The 21,691-nt window shown below is 41.5% G+C and overlaps 1 protein-coding gene across 1 annotated transcript in view; it reads left to right on the top strand.

Annotated features, from left to right (window-relative positions):
* LOC149256692 (pleckstrin homology (PH) domain-containing protein) overlaps window positions 1-21,691 on the top strand; it is a 492,716-nt gene that overhangs the window by 215,442 nt on the left and 255,583 nt on the right. The window contains 7 exon segments of the mRNA XM_089460839.1: window positions 712-1,004; window positions 1,173-1,257; window positions 1,345-1,704; window positions 1,836-2,201; window positions 2,319-2,649; window positions 2,738-2,896; window positions 3,066-3,229. Of these exon segments, the coding sequence (XP_089316965.1) occupies window positions 712-1,004; window positions 1,173-1,257; window positions 1,345-1,704; window positions 1,836-2,201; window positions 2,319-2,649; window positions 2,738-2,896; window positions 3,066-3,229 (1,758 nt within the window).

The following is a 21,691-nucleotide window of genomic DNA, read 5'->3' as shown; positions in this document are numbered from 1 at the left end:
ATAAAATGGGGTCTACCAACCTAGAATCAGAAGCATGCAACTTCTTTCAGTTGGTAATCATCGGTGTGGCCATAGGCCTGCAGTCCTCCATACGAAATCTCCTCAATATGCTTTCTTACAGTGTGCACAGTCATATGCTTTCTTTTTGGCCTTTTCAGGGCAAGATTTTTCTGATACCCAATTGTTTGTGAGTTCATGTGGTCCATGATGTATTTATTTTTTCTATGGAATAACATATGCAGAATTTGTATAAAGGAAAAAGGAAAAATTTCATCAAGATATATAATTTGCAAACACTGGAGCAAAAACAGAAAAATGATTCTCACAACATTATCATTGTGACAATCATCATTAAAACCACATTATTTAGGCATTGGTGTAAGTAATGTCATATGTCATCATGATAATGGTAATGAAAGGTGAGTGGAAGAGACTCTGCAGTTCTTGCTGTGAAAGATTTGAATTTCATATGTGGGATATGTGCTAGTGACACAGCCCAGTACAATTTCCACTTTTTCCGTTGAGAAGATGGAGGCAGAAATGGTGTTAAACATTTCTCCAGGAGTTTGTTTGAGATTTGTGATATATAATATGATGGATGGATTTTTGTTGTCTTGTCTTCTTTCAATTCCTTAATGTAGTTTATTTACATTCTGGTGCAGCCCAGATATTTGAAGTTTGCACCCCTGATATACCTTTTTTTGTTGGCAGGCTTATATTAAAAGGAGATAATATAGATCTGAATGCAAAGGCCCTTGGATTGACAGTTCAGGCCAGCAGTGGTGTTAGAGTGGTTGAGCCTTTTGATACAAATTTTAAATTCTCAAAGGTCGCGGGAAAGACCAACATTCATGTAGCTATTTCTGACATGTTAACAAATTTTTCATATAGCATATTGCAACTATTCATAAGGCTCCAGGAAGACATTTTGGCTTTCCTCAGCACGACATCAAGGAAAGCTACTGTGGTTTGTTCACAGTTCAAAAGAATCTGGGTGGATGAAAGTATGCTCCTAGTTCTCTTTGTTGAACTCCTCTCAATTGTTATTTGTGAGGCACAGTTGCCTTTTTTGTCAATGCATTTTGTTATAAAAGTCAAGTTTCGCTTAGCGGCCTGCTATGTTAAGATTGAATTGATGTTATTCATTCTGGTGTTGGCTCTTTTTGATTCAGGCATTTCTTTTAATCAAAAATATGCTTTTTGGAGACCCCAAGCTCCTCCCGGCTTTGCTGTACTAGGGGACTGTGTAACCCCTGTGTAAGTTATTTGCTCTGTAATTAGGACAATGTTTCATATTTCTGTCTTGATATATTTTTCTGATACTTTTTTCTTTCTAAATAACAGGGATGAACCTCCATCAAAAGGTGTTCTTGCATTAAACACAAGTTTTGCTAAAGTAAAGAGACCTTTACATTTTGAACTTGTTTGGTCATCATCAGACAATTACTGTTCAGATAGAGAACAGATAAAACTGTTAGAATCAGATATTAGAGAGACTGATGTGTCTCAATGCTCACACGATAATGCTGATCAAAGCGAATGCAGAGTTTGGATGCCAATTCCACCTGAAGGCTATGTTGCACTAGGTTGTGTTGTATCAAGAGGGAGGGAACAACCATCATTATCTTCTTCTCTATGTGTTTCAGCTGCTTTAGTAACACCATGCCCACTTAAGGATTGCGTTTTCTTCAGTTATCCCCAATTGTATGTGGCTTACATCAAGGAAACAGATATTGTATTGAGCCTCTTTCATATCACACTAGATGTACATTATGTGCACATCATTCTGTTTGATATCATATTTTATTTTTGTTTTTTGTTTTTTCAATTAACAGGAACTTTGAGAGCAAGATGCATGCATTTTGGCGTGTTGATAATTCTGTAGGATCATTTTTGCCTAGACAATCAGAAACTGGTCATATAAAGTGGAAAGCCTATGATTTTCGTTATGTTGTGTTTGGTTACAATCAAGAATGTGCCAATCCATCCATGCAGAAACCTGCACATGGTAGCAATAGCATAGAAGAGGTTATGAAGTTGGAAAGCCCGGAACCCATAGTATCTAGTGAGAGATATCAAAATGTAGCAGAGTTTGAGTTAGTGTGGTGGAACAGAGGAAACAGTGCAAAGAGAAAGGTCTCTATTTGGCGTCCTATTCTTCCACCTGGATGCTTTTATGTTGGTGATATTGCAGTTCCAGGGTAAGAAGTGGATGGATCAAATGTTATGTGCATAGCAACTGTTTTTATATTTTTCACTATGTTGTACTTATTAATTTGAGCAATATTTTCTGATGCTGTGATTGATTTGGAGTGCAGATATGAGCCTCCGAATATGGTTCGGGTGCTTCGTGATCTCATTGATGGGACTGTTTTGAGATCTCCACTGGATTTAAAACAAGTAGGGCATATAGACAAACGGAGAGGCATGGATAGTGTATCCTTCTGGTTTCCCCAGGCACCTCCGGGGTATGTTTCGCTAGGCTGTATTGCAAGTAAGAGTACAATGAAACCTGAGGAAACTACTTTATTACGATGTGTTCGTAGTGATTTGGTAAGTGGAGGTCAGTTTCCTGATAACAGCATTTGGGACACAACTGAAATTAAACATACGAGAGAAGGCTTCAGCATATGGACACTAGATAATGAGGTATAGTATGTTTGCCTTATCATGTAAAAATGATAATATCCGGATTGGATATCATGCTGCAATATCTGACTATATGATACTTTTACAGCTTGGCACATTCATTGTGAGAAATGGATTCAAAAGGCCTCCAAAAAGGTTTGGTTTACGTCTGGCTGATCAAAGAATATCTGGTGAACCAGATGACTTAGTAGTTGATGCAGAAGTGGGAGGACTCTCGGCGACTCTGTTTGATGATTTTGGAGGCTTGGTAAGGATTTAAAATATAAAATTGAAATATGTTGTATTTCAATGCTTGTAGATTATACTGCATTTTGAGGAATGGAATTGGTGATGCAGATATGATAATTAAATTAGTGGGAATAGCAGAATGATGTCAGCTGGTAACACTAATTTTATAATTTTTTCGGTGTTTGTAGATGGCTCCATTGTTGAATGTTTCTTTGACTGGGATAACACTCAGTTTACATGGAAGATTTGACAACTTAAATTCTACTCTAAATCTGTCATTGATGGCAAGATCATATAACGAAAAAGATGGTTCTTGGGAGCCACTTATTGAACCTGTGGATGGATTCATAAGGTGAGCTTCTTTGGGTTTATGTTCCTGAATTTTTTATTTGTCTATTTTCCTTTTTTCTTTTAATTTCTGGATTTTGATCCATGTCTTGCGTTATTGGTGCCCAAATGACACAGCTACAGTATTCACCTTTTATCTCCCAAATTTACTTGATAGTAACGTTTCTTTCCTACCTTGTTTGAAAATCCATATATTGTAAATAAAAAGGATTTGGTAGGGCTGTTTTGGCATTATGTAAGCTCTGCAGTATCTTGAATTAGTGTTTATTCTGATTTCTTCTGTATAATTAGTTCCATATTTATTATCCCTGTAGGTGTTTCAGTCACAAATGCATTCCAGCTCTTGATTATACAATGAACTTGACTATCATATAATGACAGTCTAGAAGATGAAGGCGTACCATCTCTTTTAATGATCAAATTTGTTTGTATTTTGAGCTTCTTAGGTAAAATTATGTTATGGAAATACACATATTAGAAAATGACTTTGTTGGAAATATTGAGAGGGGGTGAATTAGTATTTCTTTATACTTAAATTCATTAGTTAAACCAGAACACAAGATGTACAACAAAAAAATAATTTTATTAATAAAAATGATGAGGACTTCAATCCTCTTACAAACAATCAGGCTCCAACCTGTACAATAAAATTCTAACTCCTTCAAGGCTCCAACCCTGAATGAGGACTCCAATCTTCAAATTCAGTTCAGGCTCCAACTTGGTCTCAACGTGGCTCCAACCTCTTATGAGGACTTCAATATTCAAAAATCAATCCAAGCTCCAACCTGGTTTCTTACAAGGCTCCAACTTTGTTTGAGGACTCCAATCCTCTAGGCTCCAACCCTCTCAATTTAATTCAATCCTTCAAGGTGGCTTCTATACTGCTTCAAGACTTCCAAAAACTTCTTCAACAAGTCTAGAAAGAAGTCTCCAACAAAACTCCAATAATGATTCAAGGATTGCTCCAACAATGCTTAAAGGATGTCTCCAAGGGGTCTTCATGATCAGCTTCAATAATGTCTCCAGATTTGCTTCATGTTTGCAACAAGGGATCTCCAGAAGATGCTTCAAAGGTCTTCTATTTCTGCTACAGAACTAGCTTCACAATCTGGTGTAGGATGATACTCCAAGGTCTGCCCAAAGATCACTTTAATTCAGGTCCATGGTCTGCATTAATGATGGCTCCATATGCTGCTTAAAAAATCTTCAAAACTGCTCAAGTAGCTCCACAAAGAGAGGCTTCAAAGATCTTCAAGGGTCTTGTTGCCTCACTATCTAGCAGGAGTCCTAGGAGGGGTACCTAAGGGACAACTACTAAACCAAATGACAACGATGGAACAATGACCCACTATTACCTTAGTCAGTGTCCGCTGCGCTTTACAGACTTTCATGTTGATTTTTAATGTGCCTTGGACAAGTGGTTTCCCATGGGTTAGTCTTTACCTAGGGAAAAGTGTCCAAAATAATTCCTTTCCCAAGTGTGACTTTATAAGTGATAAAGTCAATGTTAAATTATAAAGTGAAAAATGACTTTAGACATAAAGTACAATGTGGGTACTTTATTTAATGGGTGAGTTAAAAAATGGAAAGCGTGAATTAAATGCACATTTATTCTCATCCTTTGATCTAAATGAATCGGAGCCATTAGATCTTAGGGTTGCCCAAAATTCATTTAGGGAAACAAAAGGGGGAAAAGAGAGACTACATTAATTTTTCATGAGCAGATTGGAGAAAAGAGGTTGAGAGCTGGAGAAAAGTTCTGAAGGAGAAATTTGTTGCAGAAAGCTGATGGAGTGATTTCTGGGCAAAGCTGGGCATGGAAATCGAGGTTTAGAAGACATCAGAAGGTACAGTACAAACAACATTGAATGCTGTGAGCTGCACGCCTTTTGAGAGAAGTTTTTGATTTTTTTTAAAAGGTCCGTACAGTCCATACAGCAGTACGGAAATCCTTATAGTCTGTACGGTACAGTTCATACAATCGTATCCATACAGTACATATTTTCAGCTTCATGTGGGCACAGAAGTTGAGGCAAAGTGGGGCACGATTTTTAAGGAGTTTTGGGCTAAAGAGATAAGTTCTATTTTGCTGTTTTGTTTTGTCTGCAAATGTATCTTTCCTGAACTTGAAAGATAAATAAATTTGAAGAGCTCTTTAACAGGTTTTCCCCAGAGAAGATTAAAGGGGTTTTGCCTGGGTTTAAGTTGACCAAAAATCTGTGTGTATTTTTATGTGTGTTGCTGGTCTGATTATGTCCATATTTATCTTCAGCATTTGTTGACAGTCCGATATGTTTGAATATGAAAATTTCATTCCCAGAATTCTATATGTTGAATGTATGTTTATGGGAAATGGCATTTAACTGAATGGGAGTGATAAGGTGAAATTAAAACTAGGTTGGCATTGTTGGAAACTTTTTTTTGTCGTTAAATTTCAACATGGTATCAGAGCGACAGGCTGAAAATTGCAGTTTGAACAACAGATAGTAGTTTGGGACATCAAACAGTGGTTTGGACAACAAATTGAATTTTTGGACCGCAAATTGATATTGTGGGACAACAACGTGAAATTTCGCACAGACTGAACTTTTGGGACAACAAACTGTGCTGGAAAGTTCATTTCTCCATTTTCTTGGTTTTGTAAATTTTAGATAGTAGTCATGGCAATGTTCTTAAGGATAGAGGACAGACTGGATGAGATTTCCAACTATGCCATTTGGAAGGACAAAATTTAGACAATGTTTGAGGAGGTAGCAGTTTGGGACATAGTGCGGCAAGTGGTTGTACCTCCTACTGTTGCAGATGAACTTGCTGAATTCACAAAAAATAATGTAAAGGCAAAAAGGATTTTAATGGATAGTCTGAAGGATCATGTGGTTCTTCAGGTGAGAGGAAACACATATGCATATTAGATGTGGACAACTCTAACCACTCTCTATCAGAGTACCAATGAGAGAAGGAAGATGTTACTCCAAGAACAATTGAAGAACATGAGGATGACAAAGGTTGAAAGTGTAGTTTATTATCTTGGCAGGGTCAAATAGGTACGTGATGATTTGACTGCTATTGGTGAGACAGTTGCACCCACAAAGTTAGTCAGGATAGCTGTAGTGGGACTTCCTAAGTCTTGGGAGGTCTTTGGAGATGCTGTTACCTCTAGGGAGAATCTTCCCAATTGGGATAGATTCTGGGATGATTGTGTGCAGCATGAGATACGGGAGACTGGCAGTGGTGGGGTGAAGATAGCAGATGAGGAGGATGTAGCCTTGACAGCCAGGGGAAAGAACGAAGGGAAGGTCAATAAAAGGGCCTCATTAGATGGGCCTAAGGGAAAGGAGAATAAGAAGAAGAAAGATACGGATATGTCCAAAGGCAAATATTGGGCATGTCAGAAGATGGGACACTATGCTGCTACGTGTCCTGAGAGGAAGAGCAAGGGGAAGTAGGGTACTGCAACTTCAACATATGTGGAGCAATTTGCTTCACAGTTTGACCAGGACTTTGCATTTATTACTTCTACATCTAGTAGGAGTACATCATCCGATGTGTCGTACATAGACAGCGTGGCTTCCCGCCATTTGACAGGTGCACGAGAGCTCTTCAGAGCTTGCAGAGAGGGCACTTGATATTGAGATCATACTAGGAGATGACCGCACTGTGAGAGTTGTTTGTGTGGGGATTGTGACCTTTGAGAGGGAGTCTTTGCCTCCTTTGAAGGTCATGGATGTTTTGTATGGTCCGGGGATGAAGAAGAACTTGATTTCAGTGTTTGCTATGGAGGAGAAGGGGTTTGAAGTCACTTTCTCAGGAGGGCAGGTATTAATGCATCCCAGGGGAGCTTCCATCACTTCAGCCAAAGTGATTGGAGTCCTCTCTAGGAAACTATAAAGGTTCAGTTTTCAGTCGGTAGGAGCATTGGTGAGTAGCACATCTGGTATCGATCACACTAGTACCACCAATAGTAGAGACTTGTGCGAGTTATGGCACTGGAGGATGGCGCATATACATCATGGAGTTTCGAGAGCACTGAGGGAGATCACTACTGGAGTTCTTGATTTCAGTGTCGAGCATTATGAGGTCTAAAGAGGGTGTGCTTTGGGCAAGTACACCAAGTTATCATTCTCAGTGAGCCACAATAAATCTACAGGTATAATAGACTTGATTCATACTGATGTTAGTGGCCGTATGTCTCATGTGTCTTTGGGTGGTTATGAGTATTATGTTATATTCATTGATGACTACTCTAGGAGGACTTGGATATATTTCTTGAAGACCAAGGGTGAGGTCTTCAGTCGTGTTAAAGATTTCAAAGCTCTTGTGGAAAAGCAGACAAGTAGGAAGATTTGGGTCTTGAGGTCAGACAATGGTGGTGAGTACACCAATGGTGGGTTTTCTGACTTCTGTGTATAGGAGGGAATTAGGAGAGAGTTCACATTTCCTTACAACCCCCAACATAATGGGGTGTCCGAAAGGAAGAACAGAGCTATTGTTGGGGATGCTAGAGCGATGATTCATGATCAGGGGTTGCCTTTGTTTTTGTGGGTTGAGGCCTGGAATACTACTATTTATCTTCAAAACAGGAGTCCTCACAGAGTATTGGGGAATATGACTCCGGAGGAGGATTTAATTGGAGAGAAGCCTCATGTGGCACTTCTTCGTATCTTTGGATGTCTCACATATTCTTATATCCCCAAGGAGCGGAGGACGAAGCTGTAACCCATGGCAGAGAAGGGTATCTTTATGGGTTACAACAAGACTTCGAAGGCCTATTGGATCTTCATTCCTTCTAAATGGAGAGTGGTGATTAGGAGGGATGTGAAGTTCGAGGAGGAGAGGGCCTATCAGAGATCACTAGAGTATGATGAGAGGGAGTCACAAACTAATCCTCAGCAGGGAGGTTAGGTACAGGGAGCAGGACTTCAGGGTTTTGGATCGACTGATATAGGAGGTACTTCAGTGTCAGTGACATCTGGGGCACTAGCGGTGAGTTCACTGAGAACTTCTTTAGGGAGTCCACTTGGTACAGAGTTCACATGGCATTTTAGCTGACACATGCACAAATGCAAGTACAGGTTCTTCAAGGATAGGTGCTGGTACAAGCACACCAGGTTCAGTTGGCAGACCTTCAGGTTCACCAGACTGGGGGCAGAGGATGAAGTTCCCTATGGGGAACCTTCTTCTGGGAAGGAGGCCCAAGTGGCTTCAAGACACCTTGAAGGAAGCGGAGTACGTTGGTCCTCCGAAGAGGGTGAACAGGGAGAGTGTGCCACCTGAGCGGTTTTGCAGTTATGTAGCCAAGGATACCAACATTGTTGACTCTGAGCCTACTATAGCTATGAGGAGGCTGCCAGCCAGGAGGTATGGGGAGAGGCTATGGTGGAGTATGCCTCTATCATTAAGTGTTGATTTGGGGGAACATCAGATGTGCTCTAGCCATGAAAATTGGTGGAGAGGCTAAAGCACATGAGATCTCCAAGACCCATAAATGGTTTGGGCAGATTCTAACCGGTTTGGGAGATATTATAATAATTAAAATTTTTAATGGAGTCCTAAATCTAAACTAGGAAAAATAAAATGTTAATGGGTAGAAGGTTCCAAAAGTCATGGATCAAGCCAAATCTAATCTTAGTCGTTGATTAGAGATTTAATCTCGGCCGTTGAAGGACCAACGAGAAAAGTATAAGAAGAGGCTTGAAGGTCAATGATTAGCAACGAGGGGCAATGAGTACTGGACAGAGAGGCAGAGACAGCGTAGAAGCAGGGAGAGCGAGAGAAGCAGCCAGCTCAGGCAATGCAGAGCCCAATAGAGACATCGCAGAGGCCAGAGGGACTGCGTCATCCATGCAAAGGTTGCTGGAGTGACGCAGAGGGTCCTAGAGGCTATGCAGTGCCTCAGAGGGCTGATGTAGAGGGTCCTGGGGTTGACACAGGTCAGCAGGAGGCTGACGCAGAGGGTCCTGGGGCTGACACAGGTCAGCAGGAGGCTGACGCAGAGGGTCCTGGGGCTGACACAGGTCAACAGGAGGCTGACGCAGAGGCCAGAATGGCTAGCGCTAAGCTTCAGTTGTGTCGGAAAGGCTTTCGTGGGACAGGTTTTCTGAATACCTGTTTCCGAATATAGAGGTATTGCTATCGTGTATTTTTCTCTGTCGGGTGAGTTGGTTAGGCACCCAGTTGTACTCAAGGAAATACTGTATAATAATAAACCCTCAGAATAGCTGCACCAGTTTTCCCGCATTGGGTTTTTCTGGGGACATTTGTACAAAAACAAAGGTGTCACTTGAGTGCTTGTTTCTTTCAGTTGATGATGTGTAGATGTTGTGACTGTATTGTGTTTATTTTGGTATTTAAATCTTTTAAATAACTTGTTCAAAATTTACAAGTAGAAGAAATAAACCAGCAGAATACAAATTAATTTTCTAACAGTTAGACTTAGAAAATTAAACATGGCATCACAGGGTGGTTGCAGATCATAGGAAAACTGAAGGCATCAGCTGAGCAGATCATTCGCAGCAGAATCAGCTATCCCGAGTGATAGTAGTTGATCCTTGCAGAAGCGACAGAGGAAGGGTTGACGCAGAGGGACTACGTCATCAGTCTGGGCCAGAGAGAGGCCGGCGTAGAGGCTGAGGAGGCCACAGAAAAGCTCACACAGAGGCCAAGACGGCTGACGCAGTTGGCTAAGGGAGCTGTTTTGCCAGTGCCGGGATTGCGCAGAACCAAGAGGCTCAATCCTTCAGTTGCTGGGGTGAAGGAAGCTGTGGGCAGTTTGCGGGAGTGAAGCTGGTGGGGTACTGTGGTTAGAACAATGCCTAACATGGCAAGACGAAGGTAGAGGAAGTTGTTGCCGAGGTAGATTTCTAGCCAAGGAATCCAAATCAGTGTTGCAGTTGCATAGACGATTGGAGAGGAGAAACTTGATGGTTGGCAGAAGGATTTCCACGAGGGAAATCGGGATTCAGAGGGAGTCCAGAAGAGAACTTCCAGACGGGAAGTAGAGAGACTCGGAGGAGTCGAACCGAGAACTTCTAGACGTGAAGTAGAGAGGCTCAACAAGAGTCAAACCGAGAACTTCCAGGCGGGAAGTAGAGAGGCTCAACAAGAGTCGACACAAGAGCAGCGAGATGGCCGTGAATGGGCTGAGAGATCAAGACAAGCTGGACGAAGCGTCCAACTTTATGGTGTGGAAGACTAGGATCTTGTCCATTCTAGACAGACATCGTATCAAGGGCTTCGCCTTGAGAGTGATGGCTATCCCAGTTGACCTAGTAGCTAATGAAAGGTACGAGGAGGCAATGGCTAAGGCAAAGTGTATCATCCTTGATGGGGTCAAGGATCATGTGGTCCCACATATTGCTGAGAAGGAAATGACAAAGGAGATGTGGGACACTTTGAAGACATTGTACCAACATACCTTCGTGCAGGGGAAGATGCTCCTGGAGAATCAACTAAGGACATACCAGATGCAGAAGGGAGAGCAGATAGATATCTTCCTCGGTCGGTTGAAGGAGATCCGAGAGCAGCTGACTTCCATAGGGGCCACGCCGGATGAATAGATGATGTTAAGGACCGCACTTAACGTAGTCTCCGAGGAGTGGGAGACATTTGTCCTGAGCATACTGGGTAGGGCGGATCTTCCAGATTGGGAAGAATTGTGGGTGACTCTTCGTCAAGATGAGATCAAGCGGTTGAGCAAGGCGGGAAGTAGCAACAAAGGAATCCAGATCAAGAAGGAAGAGGAAGAGGATGAAGCTCTGGCATTTGCGAGAAAGCAGGAGAAGAGGAGCACTTGTTATCGACAGAGGGAGCTTCAGCATCGGGAGTGTTTCTAGCCTGACAGGGATGTCAGAAGTTAGGTGGATCAGTTACTTACTTCTCAGTAACTGAGTTGCAATGCAGTAGCAGTATGCAGTAGCAGGATGCAACATGATAAGAGGGGATGCAATGTTGGGAGCAGTGATGCGGGGGAGCGGCCCCCCCCCTACGAACCCGCTCCCGAAGCGCGGCGGGTCAGGAGCGCGCTCCCCAAATCGCTCCCGGACGGGAGCGATTTTCGGGAGCGCGCTCCCGTAAAAAAATTTGCGCTCCCTGGTCTGTGAGGGAGCGCTTCAGGGAGCGATCGCTCCCGCGCTCCCGGAGCGCTTTTTAATGCCCGGGAGCGATCGGGGAGCGATCGCTCCCTGATCGCTCCCGGGCATTAAAAAACGCTCCGGGAGCGAATTTTAAATTTCCGGGAGCGATTCGGCGGAAAAAAATTCCGCGGACCCGAAAAAAACAAAAAATTAAACTAATTTTTTTGGATTTATAAGCCCAATGGGCCAAAACAAAATCATTTCAATGAGATTGAGGTTGAGTTTGAGAGCAAAGGAGCAAGGAGCAAGAGCTGAGGAGCAAGGAGCCAGAGCTGAGGAGCGAGGAGCAAGTGCCAAGGAGCGAGGAGCAAGCTTGCAGAGGTAAGTAACTTAATCATTTAGTTAGTTTAGCTGGTTAGGTAGTTAATTTGGTTAGTTTCATTTACCTGTTTGAGTTTAAAGATCATTAATTTAAATTAAATTAATAAATTAAATGAATTAATCCCAATAAACTAAATTAATTTGCAGATTCAAGACTCAAACCCTACAAACATCAAACACGATGGACCTGAGCATTTTTATTGGCATTTTCCTCTTCCTGGTCCCCTTTCTGGTTATTATGGTGGTGGAGAGTAGGAAACGGAGGGGGCCTGAAACTGAAGAGGTGGATGAAGAAGCCGGAGGAAGTCAAATAGGTGAAAACCCCAGTGAGGAGGATGTGGAGGGTGAACATGAGGGTCAAAAAACTAAACAAGACCAAACTCCATTGTGGAAATATGTTCAGAGGCCTGAAACAGGGAGAGGGGGTGGAACCACTAAATTTCATTGCCCCCATTGCAACAGTGATTTCACAGGCTCATACACCCGTTTGAGAAGACACCTTTGCGGGAAAAGGGCATGGGATGGAGAGAAACAAATAGGAATCAGAACTTGCGACGCGGTGTCAACAGTTGATAGAGCCAAATACATAAAGGAAGAGGAGGACGCCCAATACAAAGCAAAAAGATCAAGGGGTTTCTTTGAACCAAGCTCACAAAGAACTCCTTCAGCATCCTCCCAAGGCAGTGGATATGGACATGGAGGCTCAGGGTCATCATCTTTACGCCGTAGAACCATATCAGATTTCCTTGATGAGGGGTGTAGGAATGATGTGGATTCAAAAATTTACAGGTTCCTCTATGCAAATGGGATACCATTCAATGTTCTACGCTCACCTTATTGGCACGAAATGGTTTCTGCCATAAATGATGCCCCTAAAGGATACAAGAGCCCTGGGTATGACAAGGCAAGAACAGTTGGCCTTGATCATGAAAAAGCAAAAATATCACATTCTTTGAATAAAATGACAAGTTCTTGGACTGACAATGGGGTGTCCATTGTATCTGATGGATGGACAAATGTAAAAGGCAAGCCATTGATAAGTGTTCTTGCTGTGTCCCGAAGTGGTCCCATTTTTCTAGCTGCACATGATTACTCAGACAAGTTCAAGACCGCTATCAACATTGCAGAAGCATTGCTTGAAACAATTGAGCGTATTGGCCCATACAATGTCATCCAAGTCATCACTGATAATGCTCCTAATTGTAAGGCAGCGGGAGCAATTATTGAGGATAGATACCCGAACATATTTTGGTCTGGATGTTTGGTTCACACATTGAACCTTCTGTTGCATGATATTGTCAAAAACAAAAATGAACAATACCAATGGATTGGGGATTTGTACAAGAGAGGAAAAAAAATGATAAAATTTATTACAAATCATAGCAATACCCATGGCCTTTTCCGCAGTCACTCGAGATTGGAGTTGCTGAAGATTGCGAGGACTAGATTTGGTAGCTATTACCTCACCTTCAGGCGCCTTTTGAAGGTAAGAGAGGGTTTAGCTAGCATGGTATCAAGTCCAAATTGGCAGGTGTTAAAGGAAAGGGCTACAAATGTAGCTGACATTGCAGGTTTTGAAACGGTGGAGGAGGCCGCTCTTGATGGGCAGTTTTGGACAGCTGTGAGACAGGTATTGGATTTCACCAAGCCAATTTATAACATGATTCGGTTTGCAGATACAGACAAACCAGTGATTGGCGAGGTGTATGAGCAAATGGATACCATGTTGGGGGAAATAAAAGACATTGTTAATAACAGAGATCCCGACTTGTACAATCTGATTCACGATTGTGTGTGTGAACGGTGGAAAAAGCTTAACCTTCCACTACATTGCTTGGCGTATATCCTTACGCCAAAATACTACTCAGATTCTTGGTTGGGCAAACCTGCAGCAGGGGGTGGTGTTAGGACCAAACCCCATTTAGATCGAGAGGTAACTAAAGGATATCTGGATGCATTAGAAAAGTTGGTGCCTGACAGGGAGGAATGTGCAGCTGTGCGCCTTGAAATAGGCAGATACTTCACTGGCAGTGGTTTGTATGGTAACTTCCATGTAATGGACGACAAAGATAAATTTGATTCTCTCACATGGTGGGAAACATATGGCGGCGACGGACTTTTGCGAAAATTGGCATTGAAAGTTCTTGCACAGGTTGTAAATTCTTCTTCTGCAGAGAGGTGTTGGAGCACCTACAGTTATATACATAATGTGAAAAGAAACAGGCTCAACGAAAACCGAGCAGAAAGCTTGGTTTATGTGCACTACAATTTGAGGTTGTTGAGCCATTACTGTGATCGGGCTAATGAAGATCCCACATATAAAATTTGGGACAATCACCCTGAGGACGACAATTTAGAGGATGGCATTGTACATATGGAAGAACTAGAAGATGAGCTTGTACGGGATGAAGCTGAAGCAGCTGCAGCAGCCATGCCACCTCCACCTCCACCATCCAGTAGCAGTTCTCGGGGCCCGAGTCTTGTTCCATTGCTGTCGCCACCTCCATCAACACCCTCGCGTGGAGGCTCTAGTTCTGGTCGTCGGTCTGGGCGGGAGACTCCTAGAAGACCGCCAAGACCTACTTATACTCCTGGAGACTCTCGTGGCAAGGGCCACTTGTAGATTTACAGTTTACTTGTCTTTTTTAGTTTCTATTAGACTTGTCACTTTAGTTTTCATAACTGTTCAGTGTTGAGTTTTGAGTCCTTGACTCTTGACTCTTGACTCTTTCATATCATTATGACATTATGATATTTTTTGTAAACATTATATCACTGTGACAATGAAAATTTGAAGTTTGAAGTTGGGCCTGGGCAATTATAACTCATTGGTAATGATTGTGAATTATGAATATGATGCTTTGTGAAAGACTAAAGTTGTTTCATTTCATCTCATTATTCATGTTTCATTTTATAAATTTTTAACATTTCATATCATGTTAACAGTTACAAGTTAGGACTTAGAAATATCTTCGATATTACTTCTTGTAATGGTTAAACTTGGCTTACAAGTACAACTTGTTACTTTGGTGATCAATGATGATAAATGTTATTAAATTGAATGTTATTTTAATTTATTATTTTACTAAGGTTGATGACGATTATAATTTCTAGATGATTGATGTGATATGGTTCAATGATCAATTTATGTTTTTTTATGTTTTTTATGTCTATTTCATCATTCTACATGTTTTTGTTGACATATATGTATCAAAAATTAAAAAATATAAAAAATATATATATTTTTAAAAAATCGCTCCGGGATTCGCTCCCAAACCGGGAGCTTCTGAAAATGGTCGCTCCCGCTCCCGCTTCCGCTCCCGCTCCCCGCTCCCACTCCCGCTCCCAAGTAACACTGGTTGGGAGGATGGACCAGCAGCAACACGGATGCAGAGGGAGCTGCCGTATAGATGCAACAGTGGTAGTGGCAAGGCCATGGGCAGCAATACAGGATGCAACAATGCAGAGGATGTTTGGCAGGGAGGCCTAGCATCAACACAGGTACCAGTGCCGGATAATTAGAGTGATGCTCAGTGTGGAGTATTACTAGAGCACAGTCCTCACTAAGAGCGAGTGTTGATTTGGGGTAGCATCGGATGTGCTCTAGCCATGAAAATTGGTGGAGAGGCCAAAGCACATGAGTTCTCCAAGACCCATAAATGGTTTGGGCAAATTCTAACCAGTTTGGGAGATATTAAAATAATTAATATTTTTAATGGAGTTCCTAAGTCTAAACTTAGGAAAAATAAAATATTAATGGGTATTAGTATAAAACTGGGTTATAAGGTTCCAAAAGTCACGGATCAAGCCAAATCTAGTCTTAGCCTTTGATTAGATATTTAAGCTCGGCCATCGAAGGACTAATGAGAAAAGTATAAGAAGAGACTTGAAGTTCAGTTGGAGAACACACTAGAGTGATCAGTCATTCATTTTGCTAGAGCGGGGTTGCTAAGCAAAGTTGAATAAGTGATCAGCAGCGAGGGCAGTGAGTATTGGATAGAGAGGCAGAGACAGTACTGAGAGACCAGCACAAAAGCAGGGAGAGTGAGAGCAGCAACCAGTTCAGGCCACGCAGAGCCCAACAGATACAATGCAGAGGCCAAAGGGACTGCGTCATCCACGCAGAGGCTGCTGGAGTGATGCAGAGTGTCCCAGAGGTTGCGCAGTGCCTCAGAGGGCTGACGTAGAGGGTCTTGGTTCTGACGCAGAGGCCAGAAGGGCTAGCACTGAGTTTCAGTTGTGCCGAAGAGGGTTTCTTGGTACAGGTTTTTTGAATTTCTATTTTCGAATATATAGGTATTGCTACCGTGTATTTTTCTCTTTCAGGTGAGCCAGTTAGGCACCCAGTTGTACTCAAGGAAATGTTGCACAATAATAAACCCTCAGAATAGTTGCACCGGTTTTCCCGCATTGGGTTTTTCCGGGGACATTTGTCCAAAAACAATGGTGTCACTTGTGTGCTTGTTTTCTTTCAGTTGATGATCTATAGATGATGTGACTATATTGTGTTTATTTTGGTATTTAAATGTTTTAAATAACTTGTTCAGAATTTACAAGTAGAAGAAATAAACCAGCAGAATACAGATTAATTTTCTAACGGATAAACTTAGAAAATTCAACATTAAGAACAATGTCTGGGAAGTGGTGCCTAGGTCCGAGGGCAAGTCAGTTGTGACTTCTAGGTGGCTCTACAAGATCAAGCATGTTGCGGATGGCAGTATTAAGAAGTTCAATCCGAGGTTTGTGGCTAGAGGGTTCTCACAGTTAGAGGGAGTTGGCTATGATGAGACCTTCGCTCCCGTAGCTCGGTACACTTCTATTCAGTCCCTTATTTCTATTGCTGCAGAAATGGCTGGGCAGATCCATCAGATGGATGTGAAGACCACATTTTTGAACGAAGTTATAGAGGAAGAGGTGTATGTTGAGCAACCACAGGGCTTTGAGGTACTTGGGCGGGAGACCCATGTATGCCGGTTGAGGCGAGCACTCTACGAACTTGAGTAAGCTCCGAGAGCTTGGTATCTGAGGATTGATTTTTACTTGCAGCAGATGGGTTTCATGAAGAGTGATGCAGATCCAAACCTATACTACATTGTTGTAGGGGATGATCCACTCATTCTTGTGTTATATGTTGATGACTTGTTCGTTACTGGGGCAAAGAGACTGATTAGTGGTTGTAAGGAGGATCTTGCTATGGAGTTTGAGATGAAGGACATTGGGCTAATGCATTACTTTTTTGGGCTAGAGGTGTGGTAGGAGTAGGGGCATATATTTCTGGGGCAGGGGCAGTGTGCTTTGGATGTGTTGAGCATATTTCACGTGGCAGACTGTAGACCCATGTCTACACCTATGATCACCAACTGGAAGAAGCTTCGCGCTTCAGATTCTAGTTTGGTGGATCCCACATTGTATACGCAGCGTATTGGGTCCTTGATGTATTTGGTCAACGCTAGGCCAGATATATGCTTTGTAGTGAACACACTTAGCCAGTTCATGGTTGAGCCCAGGAAGGTGCACTGGGTAGTTGCAAAGCACATTCTATGCTATGTGCAGGGAACTGTTGATTATGGTCTGGACCAATGTTTTAAAACTCCGACTCCGACTCCAACTCGGTATCGACTCGGCCGGCTCGATTTCAATGACTCGGTCGTTGTAAAAAATACATTAAATATTTCATTTTTATAAAAACACATAATTTTAAAGATTTTCATTCATGTTTCCAAACACACAGCATTAGAATATAGATAGAAGACAACATATTATCAAAGTAGGCTCATGAATATATCCATTATACCAAAATGGCACCCAGTGCATTGTCCAATACATACACGATGATGATATAGAGATCAAAACAAAAACAAATAACCAAGGAGGCTATAAATGGCCTCTACAACAAAACTCTGTGACCAGTACTACTGGCTACTGCTAGAGTTGCGAACATCATCTGGCTCAGTGCTACTTGGGAGCGGGAGCGAAAGTGGGGAGCAAGAGCGAAAACGGGAGCTGGAGCGAAATTTTCAGAAGCTCCTGGTTTGGGAGCGAATCCTGGAGAAGTTCGACAACCAATGTCACTAACATCAAGGTACAAAGAGGGATTGGTGCTCTTGGTTAAATACGAGTTCCATACCCTAATACAGGACAAAATTCAATGGAAACATTGCAATCCTCCAATCCTGAAATCCTGAAAATCTGATAAGTCTGCTGAATTTTGAATGAAATCTAAAATTCTACTTTCTCCATATGAAATCCAATGAGGCCGGAACCACTCTCAAACATCCTGAGTCATTTCATGGTAATGTTAAAAATTTAAGTAAAAGGATGAAAATGAAGATTAAGGAGAATGCCACAATTTCTTTAAGAATTTAACATTACCATGAAATTTGAGTAGCATATCAATACTAGGAGAGGTGAATGGACCCCAAATAGCACTTAACCAATTTAGAAAACACCTTGGAGTCCCCAACAATCAGCTAAATGTTAAAAAGTTAATTTTTTTTTAGAAAAATCGCTGTTTTTTGTGGGGACTGGCTAGTTTTAATGACTCAGTCGAGTAGATGTGGAAACGACTGGGTTGACCGAGTCATGATTGACTCGGCGGAGTCATGCAATAACTCGGCCGAGTCAGTCATGACTCGGCCTCCCGAACTGGTTTTTCTGCCGAGTCATAAAATTCTTCAATGACTCAGATCAACTCGACCGTTTCGGATTCGATTCGGCCGAATTTTAAAAGTATGGTCTGGACTATAGGCGGGGAGATGAAGTGAGGTTGGCAGGTTACACAAATTCAGATTGGGTAGGCTATGCTTCTGACAGGAAAGCACTTTAGGGTGTTGCTTTGGATTGGGTTCGACAGTTGTGTCGTGGTTCAGTCAAAAGCAAAAGTCAGTTGCTTTGAGCTCTTCTAAGGCTGAGTATATGGTTGCTAGCCTGCCTAGTTGTGTGGCCATTTGGCTTCACAAGTTGTTGTATGGCCTATTTGATTAGGTGTTGAGATCAACGGTTATTCACTGTGATATTCAGAGTTGCATTAAACTCACGGAGAATCCAGTGTTTCATGACAGGTCAAAACACATTGACATCAAATATCATTTCATCAAGGACTATTTTCAGAAGGGGGCATTGAAGTTGGAGTATATATCAATAGATGAGCAAGTGGCCGATGTTCTCACGAAGTCCTTGCCAAGAGGCAAGCATGCCCATTTCAGGGACAAAATGGGTGTAGTGAGAAACACTTTCCTTGGTAAGAGGAGTGTTGATTTTTAATGTACCTTGGACAAGTGGTTTCCCATGGGTTAGTCTCTACCTAGGGAAAAGTGTTCAAAATAATTCTTTTCATAAGTGTGACTTTAGAAAGTGAAATTGACTTTATAAGTGGTAAAGTCAATGTTAAATTATAAAGTGAAAAGTGACTTTAGACATAAAGTACAATGTGGGTACTTCATTTAATGGGTGAGTTAAAAAATAGAAAGTGAGAATTAAATGCACATTTATTCTCATCCCTTAATTTAAATGATCTTAGCCATTAGATCTTAGGGTTGCCCAAAAATCATTTAGGGAAACAAAAGGGGGAAAAGAAAAGAGAGACTACATTGATTCTTCATGAGTAGATTCGAGAAAGGTGGCTGAGAGTTGGAGAAAAGTTTTGAAGGACAAATTTGTTGCAACAAGCTGAAGGAGTGATTTTTGGGCAAAGCTGGGCATGGAAATTAAGGTTTAGAAGGCAACAGAAGGTATAGTACGAACAACATTGAATGCTGTAAGCTGCATGCTGTTTGAGAGAAGTTTTTGATTTTTTTTGAAAAAAATCTGTAAAGTCCGTATAATCGTATCCATACAGTACATATTTTCAGCTTCAAGTGGGCACGAAAATCAAGGCAAAGTGGGCACAATTTTCAAGAAGTTTTGGGCTGAATAGATAAGTTGTATTTTGCTGTTTTGTTTTGTCTGCAAATGTAGTTTTCCTAAACTTGAAAGATAAATAAATTTGAAGAGCTCTCCAACAGGTTTTCCCCGGAGAAGATTGAAGGGGTTTTGTTTGGGTCTAAGTTGACCAAAAATCTGTGTGTATTTTTATGTGTGTTGTTGGTCTAGTTATGTCCAAATTTATTTTCAACATGTGTTGACAGTTCCATGTGTTTTAATCTGAAAATTTCATTTCCAGAATTCTATATGTTGAATATATGTTTATGGGAAAGGGCATTTAACTGAATGGGAGTGATAAGGTGAAATTAAAACCGGGTTGGGATTCTTGGAAAGATTTTTGTCATAAAATTTAACATTTCACTGATGGGAGTTTCGCCGATGGGAGGAATCTTAGTATAGGGAAAATCACTCAAATGATAGGCTCAGTGGCAAAGTAGAAGGTGATTTCCAAAGCCCATTCAAAGCAATGTTTTAAAACTCCGACTTTGACTCGGAAACGACCGAGGGTCGACTCCGACTCGGTATCGACTCGGTCGATTTGATTTTAATGATTCAGCTGTTGTAAAAAGTCATTAAACCTTTATTTTTTGATAAAAAAACATAATTTCAATCATGTTTCCAAACACAAAGCTTTAGAATATAGATAGAAGACAACATATGATCAAAATAGGCTCATGAATATATCCATTATATCAAAATGGCACCCAGTGCATTGTCCAATACATACATGATGATGATATAGAGATCAAAACAAAAATACATAACCAAGGAGGATAGAAATGGCCTCTACAACAAAAGTAAATTGTGAAATATCACTAGTCACCATTGACCAGTACTACTGTCTACTGCTAGAGGAGCCAACATCATCTGGCTCAACATCTGAATCAGAGTCAGATAGGGAAACCCATGGCTCCTCCTCATCATCTTTAACTGAAACTGCAGTAGTGGTAGCACTAGCAGGCTGTGCAGCAGCTGGACGCTGAGATAGACGAGATATGCGCTTCCATCGTGGCTGAGCAGAGGAAGCGACTACAATTGGAGAACTTGGGGCTGGGCCTGAGGCTGGTACAAGTGGAGCTGCATTCAACTGAACATTTTCTTGAAGTGATGCACCGCCTGTAAATCCAAATCAAGATCCTCATCAGAATCAATCTCTGCTGGATGACTCTCCACTACCCAATCTGATGTTGGATCAATATCTTCCAACACAATGGGATCTGAATTAGGTCTTTTGTTCAGCAATTGGTTGCACTTGAGCCAGAGGTTGTATTGGACATAAACTAGATCATTTAACCATTTTTGATCCAAACGGTTTCTCTTCTTTGTGTGAATCCTCTCAAAGACAGACCAATTGCACTCAGACCCAGTAGCACTGCACGTTTGACTCAAAATACGAATTGCAAATTTTTGGGGACAATGGCTACTGAAAGCCTCCCACCATTTTGCTGCAAAAAACATAGTAGTGTAATGAGTTAGCTCAAGTTTCAACTTCCAACAAATTATATCCAACTTTAAAATTATAAACAATTTAACAAAATAAGTATTAAGAATTTGAAAATTGAAATTTATGTTTACCTGGCTCATTTGCTTCCCTTGCAATCTTTGCTAGGTTCTTCCCAAAGGTACCTGTGGCTTTGTTGAAGGTTGTGATCTGTCGGTGTATCTCTTGTTGATCACGCTCCAATGGGATCATGCGATCAACGCAGTCAATCAATCCATCTCTAACCTCTCCAATCAAAGCTCCTGCCGCCAGAGCTTTATAATGACATTGTGGGTTCAAAAAATACCTAACTGTATTTATAGGGCGATGGAGTTGATTGTTTCATCTTCAATCAATGATTTCCCAAATGGGCCCATACTTAGCCACTCTATCTTTGTATGCCCTCTTTATTTGCTCCTTTGCTTGATCCATAACCCCATAAATGAAGCCCATAGCCAATCTTTCCCCATCCACAAACCGAAACACCTTAACCAGTGGTTCAACAACCTTCACAATCTCTGCTGCCTTTCTCCAAAATATTTCTTCATTAACTTTCTTTTTCAATTCTTTGCCTTCCTGTTTGAGAGACCACTGGCTTTGATTCCATTCA

This window comes from Pinus tabuliformis, chromosome 7 (genome assembly GCF_031772625.1).
Source record: "Pinus tabuliformis cultivar Carrire ecotype Pingquan chromosome 7, CPIR1, whole genome shotgun sequence".
Taxonomy (NCBI): domain Eukaryota; kingdom Viridiplantae; phylum Streptophyta; class Pinopsida; order Pinales; family Pinaceae; genus Pinus; species Pinus tabuliformis.
Note: the sequence above shows the minus strand (reverse complement) of the source record. Positions and strands in the feature narration are given on the sequence as shown.